General features: G+C 37.8%; 1 protein-coding gene across 2 annotated transcripts in view; it reads right to left on the minus strand.

Annotated features, from left to right (window-relative positions):
• MTCL2 (microtubule crosslinking factor 2) overlaps window positions 1–12,209 on the minus strand; it is a 110,462-nt gene that overhangs the window by 24,132 nt on the left and 74,121 nt on the right. Inside the window, exons 6-8 of one of the 2 annotated variants that reach the window (XM_063455777.1) lie at window positions 9,127–9,255; window positions 4,974–5,099; window positions 4,579–4,809 (exon numbers count right to left, since the gene is read on the minus strand). In XM_063455777.1, coding sequence (XP_063311847.1) covers window positions 4,579–4,809; window positions 4,974–5,099; window positions 9,127–9,255 — 486 coding nt within the window. Of the gene's footprint in view, window positions 1–4,578; window positions 4,810–4,973; window positions 5,100–9,126; window positions 9,259–12,209 lie in introns of both variants that reach the window. The other variant, XM_063455776.1, reaches the window with a different exon arrangement.

A 12,209-nucleotide genomic window follows, 5' to 3' on the forward strand; every position in this document is an offset into this window, starting at 1 on the left:
CCGAGTCTCGCACATTGTCCTTCTAATCCACATTAGTCTCTAATACATTTCTGGAGCTGCTGGGCAGATCTGAGGAGTTCGTCACATGCTGAGCTTTATCCAGAACAGCTGCTATCACAACCAGAAATGCAATGCTTGGGGCGGACACGCTATGCAGAGCTATATTCTCCCCACAGTATGCCAGAAATGCCTGCTTTAGTAAGGCAGCTCAGCTTATACAGACATCACTCGAACTCGACTGCAAAGTAATGGATTGTGTGTGATGTCCCATGTGACTGATAAGAAAGCAGGCAGAGTCTTCATGTACTCATAAATCGGTGTGTACATGGCAACCAATGCTTCTGAACAGGATTATTCCCAGCGATAAATGATGGGTCATTAGCCCACAGCATCTTAACGTCACATTATTATCAGTTTCTGCATAAACATAATCCTGCACTGCTTGTATACTGCATACCATCTTAACAATAGAATCCTAGACAAAATGTATATCCACTGTGTACCACATGTATTCCTACCATGTAACAATGCACTGCACAACACCAGTAATCATACAATGTACCATAGACCGCATATACTTTACATTACACAATAATTCTACAAGGCATGTACTGTACATTACACCATCCTACAACGCACGTACTGTACATTACACAATCCTACAACGCACGTACTGTACATTACACATCCAACACATGTACTGTACATTACACCATCCTACAACGCACGTACTGTACATTACACATCCAACACATGTACTGTACATTACACCATCCTACAACGCACGTACTGTACATTACACATCCAACACATGTACTGTACATTACACATCCAACACATGTACTGTACATTACACCATCCTACAACGCACGTACTGTACATTACACATCCAACACATGTACTGTACATTACACCATCCTACAACACGTACTGTACATTACACAATAATTCTACAAGGCATATACTGTACGTTACACCATCCTACAATGCGTGTACTGTACATTACACAATAATTCTACAAGGCATGTACTGTACGTTACACCATCCTACAATGCATGTACTGTACATTACACAATAATTCTACAAGGCATGTACTGTACATTACACAATAATTCTACAAGGCATGTACTGTACATTACACAATAATTCTACAAGGCATGTCATGTACTGTACGTTACACCATCCTACAATGCATGTATTGTACATTGCACCATCCTAAAACACATGTACTGTACATTGCACCATCCAATGATGCACGTACTGTACATTACACAATCCTACAATGCATGTTGTACACCACAATATTAACCCTACAAATAGACCAAACTGAATGAACATGTCACAATAATCCTACAATACATGTATTGTACCCCGTATAATCCTATAATACATGTACAGAATGCCACACAATGTACACATACTGTACACTCACACAATGCTACAATGCTAAAATTGTATACAGTACCACAACAAGAATCCTACACCTACAGAAAAATACCATAAGACACATATTTCCACCATACGATTTACAGTTTATTCAATACTGTATAAATAGGGACATGAAAAATACCTAGATAAAACAAAAACATAAAAAAGTTTGCATACGGGGATATACTGTACACTGTACCATTTAAAAGGACATACACCAGCCTACTTTACGACAGCGTAAAAAACTAATTCCATCACATTTAACAAAGCAATATTTCTAGCTCAGCTACAAGAAATCCCTGTGATAACTCAGAACCACGTGATGCTTAATGTTCGGCTGTCACGTTTCCCAAAGTATGCTCGATATCAATGGAACCAAGGAGGGAACTATCACGTAATCTCGTCAAGCAAGGAATGCCACGCTTTGTGGATTAAACTTACTGGGCTCCACGGAAGCAGGGTCCTCGCTAATCTTGTGTTTCTTTTCACCCTTGTTTCTCATTTATTTTTGGTTTTATATTCCCACTGTACCACACTAAGTCTGTGCTATGCTTAAAACAATAATAACAGATAAGTCGGTTTTCTCGCCGCTAATGGCCCACGTTGATCCTTTTATGGTTTCAGATAATAATACCCAGATAGAAATAGCCCAAGATGGGAATTTGCAAGATTTTCGTAACATTGGTGAATAGACCTTAGTACATGACCAATTCAGTGTTATGGCTTATAAGGCACTGAATGTGACAATGCAGTATTGTCATTCAAAAAAAGGTAATGTGACAGTGACAAAATGTAAAAGCTGCAAAATCAATACAAAAAATAACTAAATAAATAAGCACCAAATAAATGCACTGGACACACTAGGAACAGCCTCATATTTTGATTGTTACGGTTTTCATTGGTAGACATACTACCAAACACAAAGGCAATCGTAAAACCAAGGGGCTCATAATAATTATTATCTATTGGAGCTTTAATTATTTATCTTCCCAGGGTATTTAAACTAATTAAGTTTTAACTGGAAGTCATGTCTTCTTGGGATACACGGAAATTAGAACTGATAATTAAAAAAAACATTCAAAAAATATAAATAAAAGACTGCGTGCTAAAGCATTTTTAACCCTCTCGGCAACCCGTAGCGAGCCCAGGGCCAGTTTTAAAAGAGAGTACACCATGGCTGTCTTGATTATTTACCGATTTAATCATAACAATGACCATAGTGTAGAACGCCCGTGAGACATCTCGAACTGGCAAATTAAACATCTCACAATCAATTAGGGACGCACGCCATAAATGTTAATTAAGGTTTTTGCTGAAAAGGTTTGGGTTTGCTTTGAGGTATTTCAAGATTCCAACACACGTCAATACAAAATGGGGACAACACTCCTTCAGTTTCTTATTGTAGGTCGTATGAAGCTTAACATTCTGAGAACAGGAAGCCGCTTTTACATTTCCACATTACCAGTAGAAACCAGCCCCATTGAGGGAGCAAGTCGACAATACATCTATTGAGTCACCCAGCAGATAAAAGAAGCCTAGATTATCAGCGGCAGTATTTGTGCGACTTATCTCATTACTGAAGTTCGTGTATCTTCTTGCAATTTGGAGACTCAAAAAGGCCACTAGTATCACACGTCCAAAGCATACAAATGACAGTCACTAAACCCCAACAAGCAGTGACCTACAGCACACGTAAAGTAATATCCTACGTGTAGTTGGAACTTTGATTACCTTGCAAATTGTGCTCACCTCCATACACCTATCTTTCGATATACAAAATTCCAATCATATTATGTAACAAACAGCCTATACGGCAGGCTTCCCCAAACTCCGGCCCTCCAGATGTTGCTGAACTACAACTCCCATGATTCTATGAATGAAATAGATAGGATGAGAATCATGGGAGTTGTAGTTCAGCAACACGTGCAGGGCCGGAGTTTGGGGAAGCCTGCTATAAGGAGTTGTTGACTTGACTGCTACACATTAGTTTATTTAATAAAGAAGGACCTCTGCATTGAACATGGAATTGCAAATTTTAAAAAAAACTATTTGAACATTTCTACAGCCCTATTTTTTTTGCCATTTTAGATTACATTTGCAATCCACCCATCAATTCTCCATTCCTGTTTTAGAGGATAAATTCCACTGTACTCAGTCGACCACTACAGGGAGACGTATATATATTTTCAAATGTAATTTTAAACATATTCTCAAACTAGTTTTAGTGCAGATAGACAAACCCAATTTAGAGGAAGTCTGGCAGAACACGTGGGTGTAAAATTAAATTTGAGAATCAAACTGTCAGGCATTTTATTCAATGATGATAAATACGTTTAATAAAAGCAATTTGTAACTGGACAGCTGGGTAGATTTAAAGGGAACGGTAATAGGACAATGTAATTGTAGCCGATATATCAAGATTTTCGTTCTGTGTTCTTTTTTCAATCAGTTAATTTTTTTTATTGCCTCTGGAAGTACATGAATTGAAGGGGCTGAGTCGTGTGCTCTATACAGCCTTCCAATATGCCCTCAAGGTACAAAGAGAGCTTGGAATCTGATCTTATAATATAAACATAATTAGAAGGATGTTTAGGTATGTAAACCAAAACACATACAGACAACATTTTACCCCCTGGAATTAGGAAGCAGATAAATCACTCTGTACGCAATAAACAGGCTTTGAAATTCTAAAAATGACCTGTAAAATTCTGGAACTTTTTTTTTTTTTTTTACATTTTCTTATGATGCAGCAAAGATATTATTATTATTATTGACTTCTCTCCTCTTGCAAGGTTTATACTAAAATATAAACTGCCAGGAATTTTAAATTAATTTCACGTTTTGGGCCAAACAAGACAGACTTTTGAACTTGTTTGGCTTATTTTTGGCAATCAATGTCAAATTAATTTTGAATTCACTTTATACTCCAAGAATTCACACGAAAGCAAAATAGAAGTTTAAAAACCCAAACTGTACTTTTTTTCTTGTAAATGAAAAATAAACAAGTAAGTTTGGGCGCAGCAAGTGGCTCATTTTAATAAATGTCTCAGCTGTGCCATGTCAGGGTCAAAAGGTCCATGCTAACCGCATATGCGTTTTTTGGCCAACTTATTTTGCTTTTACTGCATGGCAGTTTAGACTAACTTTTACCTCCAGAAAGTCCTCTCCTCCATTTTGTGGGATTTTGCCGTTTCTCCAGCGCTGCAGGAACCACTTGAGCTTCATAAAGAGCAGTAAGAAGCTTTGCTTAAACTGGTGGGTCTCTTGGACAAGAACATTCTTCTCCTGGCTCCAAAACTTCTGCTCCAGCCGTCTCTCCAGGCCCAGACTTTGGAGCTCAAACTCACGCCTTAGAAGTAGCTTCTGTTGATCATCTTTTAGCTGCAATAATGATACAATTACACTGGTTATCCATATATATCTATAAATTGATCGATAGATAAAAACAAATTCCTGGCTGGAGAAAAAAAAAAAATTAACAGCGAATTTTTCTCAATGTCAATTGTCTGTAAGGAGACCACTCGTGCCTGCTCCAGCACACTAACCTGGGCAATCTTCTGGTTGTAAGACTCCTCTGCTTCCTTTCGGAGCTGCCTCTCTTGGGATAGTTGTTCCTGAAGCCCTTGCATGGTCTCATTGGCTTCAGACAGAACAGACTGCAAATCTTTAATCTGCATGAGAAGAAAAAAAGAATAGATTTTACGCTACATTACATGGTTTTGCATGAGCTCAGGTGATGTAGTTACTTTATAGTCTCACAAATCAATTGGTTGAATGTTTCTAAAACATCCAAATACACATATGAATCCAAATATCAATCACATATCAATCCCATGCCATTTTAAATGTCAACCCTCTTTCTGTCCAATAGCTTAAGTCCTGCAAAGAGCAGTTTTAACAAGCTGTACTGTAATTAAGGGGACACTTAAGATTTGTTTTGTGTGATGTCTGCCAAGGAGAAAATATATTATAGACAGCTCTTTTGTAGGTTAATTGTTAAAGAGAGATGTACAGCAATCACATGCATGTCGCATTCTTGACTGCAAATAGCTTCATTTTTGAAAACCATGGATTAAACTACTAGCACAAATTAACAGAAGCCACATTTATATTCTCTTAACTTGTAAAACAAATGTCCTTGAGGTTTTTTTCTTTTCATTACTCCGAGCAACATGATCATGGTGATTTAAAGTGGCTATGGTCCCTGGAGATTATATGTGCAGTGTTTGGCAATGAAACGTTGCACACACAGAGTGTAACCCCTCGGCTGCCAAGGGTGTACCTCCACTTCCGGCAGTGTGATTTGGGCATCATAACCCAGCATGAAAGTTACAAGATGGTTAATGTCAATTCTGTGCATATTTCTCCAAAACTTCTGCTGCAGAGTGCACTCATTGCCAGAGAGTGGTCAGCTGATGATGTTGTGATGATTGGAGTAATGCTTTAATGAGGTTGCACACTGCCAGGACTACTCTGTACTGTACAGGGATATTGTGTATGGGTTTCTGAAAACTATCCATCACTCGATAAGTTAATAATAGGAGAACCAGAAATGATTGTGAAATGTACAGAAAAAATGCTTTTCAAATATGGGGGGCAGCTCTAGCCTGATTTTTCCATCAGCTAATCAGTTGGAGATCTAGAGAAAGATCGTCAGATTTATTTCACAATGTATTAAGAACACTGTAGACTTAAAATGTCATTAACTATAGCAATATATCCCTGGTAAATATATATATATATATATATATATATATATATATATGCCATTAGCAGTAAATTATATCTGAACACATGATATCTATAATCTACTAGACTCACATGGCCCACAGGCTAATATCTGGATGCTAGTGTGTATTAAATGCAGACTAGTTACTACTGGAATTGATTATTTATTTAGTATTGTTTACAATCTGTTATAATATATATGTTAATCTGTGCTATATTGCACAATAACAATTGTATACGCTTTCCCCTTTCATGTAGTATTTAATGTAACTAGTAATGTAATTGTTCACTGTAGGGTTCTTAATCCACAATACAGTATAACATGGGGCATTAACTACCCCACACTATAAAATACATTTGTCTTTTAGAGAATGTGTCATAATTGCCCTCACAACGTGACATTCTGAATCCGATCTCATCAGCAATCTGAAGTATGGAATAAGATTTCAGTCAACCCCTATCAAGCAAAACTGCTTAAGAAAAAAAAAGAAGATAGGAAAATGTAAAATTTTATTGGATCCTTAAATGAAGAGTTTTATATATAAAAAAGGTTTTGTTTATATATATATATATATATATATATATATATATATATATATATAGATATATATATATATATATAAATGTAAAAGTACATAGCTTTGCTATCTTTGAATTTTGAAGCCACTGGCTGTCGATGAGTTAATAAAAAATGCTGCCCTGCATATCAGATTGGTCCACACAGTCAGTAGAAAATAGAATGGAAATAGAGTTGCTAGGCAACTATGGAAAGGTTGCTAGGCAGTCTAGCATCGTAGACTAGCATTATGCAGTAGGGAAGCAATAGATGTTATTGAAGAGTGTTCTGTTCAATGTTACCAGTACCCTCATGTGCATACACTGCGTAGTAACAAAAACAGTCTACTGGATCACTAGCAAGAAAAGAGGAGACGTATATTTGGAAGTATTATTTAAAGTATATACACAAATTTCTTGTAGGTCTGTCAACAGGCTTTATTTAATCTTGCATTTGTGTTACTCTGTAAACTTAATTTCTCTACCTCTAATAGCATGTATAGTTATAGACATTTGTGAGCATGTATGTTTGTACAGCACATTGATAAACTGAATGGGATACCCCAAGCACCAAAACAACTTTAGGTTAAATACACTATAGTCACCAAAACCACTACAGCTTATATCCCTGCAGGCTCAGCAATGTAAATGCGTTTTTTTTTTTTTGTAGAGACAAGGTAGTGCTTACCTTACTGCCTAATAACACCTCTACTAGCAGTTACTCAGGCATCCACTAGACGTGCTTCCTAATTCCTAATCTGGAGCACTGGATGAGGAGTTGCTGATGGCACAGCGTGGCTTTTTTTGCCTTGCAGGCGCAATAGGCTCCCAATGCTTTTGTTTGGGAAATAATTGGATTGGCTGAGATCAAGATTGATGATCTCAGCCATGAAGGCGGGCTAGCCGTGGCGTGAGTGGTGCGGCAGTGGAGAAAAGGTAAGTCAAATATTTTTTCACCCCACAAAGAAAGGGGCCGGGTACCTAAATAGCCAGTCCAGCACTATAGGGTCAGGAATACATGTTTGTATTTCTGACACTATAGTGTGCCTTTAATGAAGACATTTTAGGGTATAGATCATGCCACTGCAGTCTCACTGCTCAATTCACTTTAGTTTCTGTTGCTGCAGCCCCAGGGTACACCTCACATGACTGTGACTCGTTAATGTAAGAGTCCAACGTGATCTTTTAAATAAATTGCACATTTGAGGCCAAAGTAGCAGAACTGGAAGCATTGCTGACTTAGAAAATCTTTTCATTTCAGCTATTTTAACCTTGGATTTGGAAATCACGTCAAATTCACTTTGAAATTGCACTTGAGTGAATAACCCTGACTCTATATAGGAACTGTGAAGAGAGGCTGTGTGAGTCGTAACCTGGGGAGGTATTGCTTGAGCTGCATAAACAAAGTGATTTAACTCTTAAGTGGCAGAGTACTAAGCAGAGACTGCAGATCTTTACACCAACACCACTTTGTTGCGCTAACGTTTTGGTGCTTAGAGTGTCCCTTTAAGCAGCACTGAAAAAAAAAAATTCAAACTTTGAGTTTGTGTTATGTAAACAATGCTATCAAATATAGCGAAAGATAGGAGCCATTTTATTTTCTATGAAAGACACTGTAATAGCACCAACTGTAAAGTGCAGAAAGCAATCACTTTGAACATTTTTACAGAACAATATACTTTATCCTAGTCTTGTGATCACAAAACAGAACTAACACGTTTATTTGTATCTTGTCCAAAGAACCCACTACCGTTACTAGTCTTGCACAAAATGTAGATACTGCTCCTGTCAATCAATCAGTATGCGTTGCACAACAGACATGAGGCCGAAATTCCTCTTTAAAGCTCATCGCACATCTTGCAAACTTCACGTTGTCCTTTCTGTGTCCCTGCTAATCTCTGCACACAGTGGCCTACTCTCAAAGCCATCTACCAGTAACAGTTTATCATTTTATTAAGCTTTTCAAAATCATTACTCTCTGATTTTCTGGAAGTCACTCAGTACAGGATGGTATTAAAAAATGTATTTTTACCTAAATGGATGCTAACTGGTTGCGCAAAGCAATATTTATCCATTAACTTAACTTCTACTGAAGCTTCTTGCTTCATTTCTCTTCCAACAGTGTGACCATTCCACGGTTGGGTTCTCTTATTTGGGTTTTACTTCGATTCTTACAACTTACTATACTATACACACTAATTTATATTATAATGACTTCATTCATTCAAATTTATATACGTAAAATAAAATACATATCGGTGCTCATCAAAGAGCATTTGACAACAAAACAAATGTTCGAGGTGGGCTACTAAAGAACATGGGTTTATTTCCTGAGATTAACCTCATAAGATCAAAATGTTTACACAGCCTGAGAAAACATTTATATGGAAATTAAATATTTATACAGACACCTACCTCAGCTGCGTATGACTCATTGTCTTCAGGCTGGTACGTCTTGTAGCTGTTGGTTTGGTCAAAATCATGGTCACTGTCAACCTTCTCCCACCGAGACTCGTCCTTCCCTCTGCAGATCCTACACTCAGGCTGCTACATGCGTGGGCAAGTTAATGAAGAACAAAACAAGAAAGGCCAGGGAAGGGAGGTAGAAGGAAGAAATAAAATGGGTCTCAAACAGTAAAATAAATGAACACAAACATAAATAAAAATTACAGAATGAAGAAAAGGAGGAAAAGAAAGTACAGTTTGGTGACAGTGGAGTAGGACAAAGTGGAGAGGAAAAGAAAACACGCAATGAGTAGACACGTGGGCTGGGTGTTTGTTAGGGGAAAAAAACAACGGGGAGAGAAAGAGAAGGGAAGAAGATGTGCAAACACCGGTTATGGTGCCCATGCAGTGAACAGGGGAGCAAGGGAGCAGGAGGGCACAGGGTAATTAGCTCTAAAATCTAGCACCATGCAGGAAAATAGAACTCTGGGTAAAAAGAGCGTGCTATTTAACAACCCCATTTAACATCCTAAATATAAAGGTGGCCAACAGGTAGATCCCCGGCTGTTGCAGATCTACAACTCATGTTGCACTGCCAACCACAAGACTGGCAAAGAATCTTGGGATATGTGGTTCTGCAACAGCTTGTGATCTATGCCTTGGCCATCCCTGCATTAATATGTCCAACAACATGTAAATTGTAGTTACGAATGTTCTGGGCACCTTAATATATTTCAAACTTTAGTTTTTATTTTAAGGCAAGGAAAATATTTTAGGCTTTGCTTTTTTATTTGGAGGGGGAGCCGGAGGGGGGAGGGGGGGTTGTTTTTTTAGCACTGGACTTCTTTTAGAATTTGTGTTTCTTTATCCTAAATTACAGTTGGCACTTGTGTACCAAGGTAGAAGCTGGGCATGAGTCTCTGTTCCTTTCAGGATTGAAGTCAATGCCTCTCGTATGGACAAGACAGGCGGTGACTTAAAACTTCAGAAGAGAAAAGAGAAGTAATGAATATAATGGCTGGCTAGAAGAGAAGTTAAAAATACTGATGCAGCATGATTGTGGATTTGTTAAAGAACGGTTACTGTCACTTAAAAGAGAGACAAAGAGAAAGTTAAGCTTCGAGCACTGGAAATCTTTGCTATTTGCAGCATGAAAATTAAGCTGGACAAATGAGGGCCTGCGTAAGTGGACGGACTTTTTCTAAAAGGGGTTATTGCTAAAGAATGATTATATATATGGTGCCTGAGAGTCAAACTGCAAATTAGAAGGTCCCATAAGCTTGTATTCTAGAAATTAGAATTAGAAATGTATGCATTTTATTTTCACAAGGTTCCTCAATATACAGCAAATTTTGGAATTATTATTTTTATGCATACTAGTGTATGTAAATAAAGAAAGGAGAAAAAAAAAAAAAAGGAAAAAAAAACGTATTTCCTGTAATCTTCGCTCTTCCCACCCACACCTGCATATGGAGGATGTAATCACAAGAAGCTTAATTACAGAAGTGACGAGTGATGCTCTGATTCTGTTAGCATGCCTATATAGTTCTGTACGTCTTGTTTTCCATGAATTATGCCATTCGGAACCAGGTCTGCCATGTGCCGTATAACTTTTAATTAATATAATGATATCTGAATTAGGCTTAAGCAACTCTTTCATTGAATACAAAGAGAGGATCAAAAATGGCTACTTCCTTTTTCCTGTCGACTTTACTGCACATACTGGAAATCCTGTGGCTTTAATGCAAATGAGGAGGCAGTCAATGGAGAGAATATTTTTTGGATTGTTTTAAATTCATTATTATCTCGAGCCCGCTGTGTGATACAGGAAGTGAACACACGACCAGTCATCTTTTACTGCTTTGCATCAGTTGAAGGAGCTCAATTCATTAATTTGCAGGTAATTCTGCCAGAACTTTGGACGTATAAGTATTGCAATTTTTGCCTGACCTCATCATCTACATAATATTTAATGTTTTCTTTTAAACATTGATAAGCAGACTGATAAATTGACCATTTCCACCTAGGATCAAATACGAAAACAGCTAAAAAAAAAAAACACTCTCTCAGATATAGAAAAGTAAACTACCTTGAGTTACCCCCTGCTTCAAAGGATCAAAGCGTAGGAAACGAAGAAACGCACTAGACTGAGGAGCACAGATTGCTTTAACACCAGTGATTATACAGTGTTTACTGAACTGACATCTGCCACTGTATCTGTATTGAGAAGATTAAGCTCTTGAATGCTTCCAAACAGCTCAATATGGCACGGGAAGGTTTCAATATGCCTTGTTAGGATTAGGAGGAAAAACAAGCAAACAGACGAGGGCAGAACGACAAAACAGACTGAGACATGCTCAGTATTGTCATTAAATACTGGCTTGTAGAATGCATCTCTGGATAAAGTGAAGAACAGTGATATACAAACGTACAACTTGATCTGTGTATAAAACTAGAAGACCTCATAGTCAATCTCTCTCCTAAACTCAGGTCATTATTAAAGGGACAGTATTTTAATTCATTATGACTCTGTTTGGAGAATACAACTGTATAAAAGGAAGGATAGTATAATACAGAGGTAGCAAGTAAGATTCACTCCCAACCCACCAGTCTGTGAAACCTCTCACTTAAACTCAGCTTTATATTAAACGGAACGTTTAAAGTTACACTATAGTTACCAGAACAGCTACAGCTTAATGTAGTTATTCTGGTGTCTATAGCATGTCTCTGCAGGCTTTTTTATGCAAACACTACTTTTTCAAAGAAAAGGCTGTGTTTACTTTGCTGGCTAGTAACACCTCTAGTGGCAGTCACTTAGAGTGGCATGTTCAGTATCTCCACGCTCTGCAACGAAACTCCAAGTGTTTCCTAAAGAGATGCATCGATTCAATGCATCTCTGCGAGAAGATGTGGATTGTCGCATCACAGCATTTTGCAGCGCATGCTCAATAGCCTCCCAATGCTATCCATTGGCTTGGATGAGATCATCAAAGTTGACAATCTCAGCCAAGGAGACAGAGCGGGGCAGAGCCAGCTGCGACGATACCAGCATG

The sequence above is a fragment of the Pelobates fuscus genome, chromosome 5 (assembly GCF_036172605.1).
Source record: "Pelobates fuscus isolate aPelFus1 chromosome 5, aPelFus1.pri, whole genome shotgun sequence".
NCBI classification, from domain to species: Eukaryota; Metazoa; Chordata; class Amphibia; order Anura; family Pelobatidae; genus Pelobates; species Pelobates fuscus.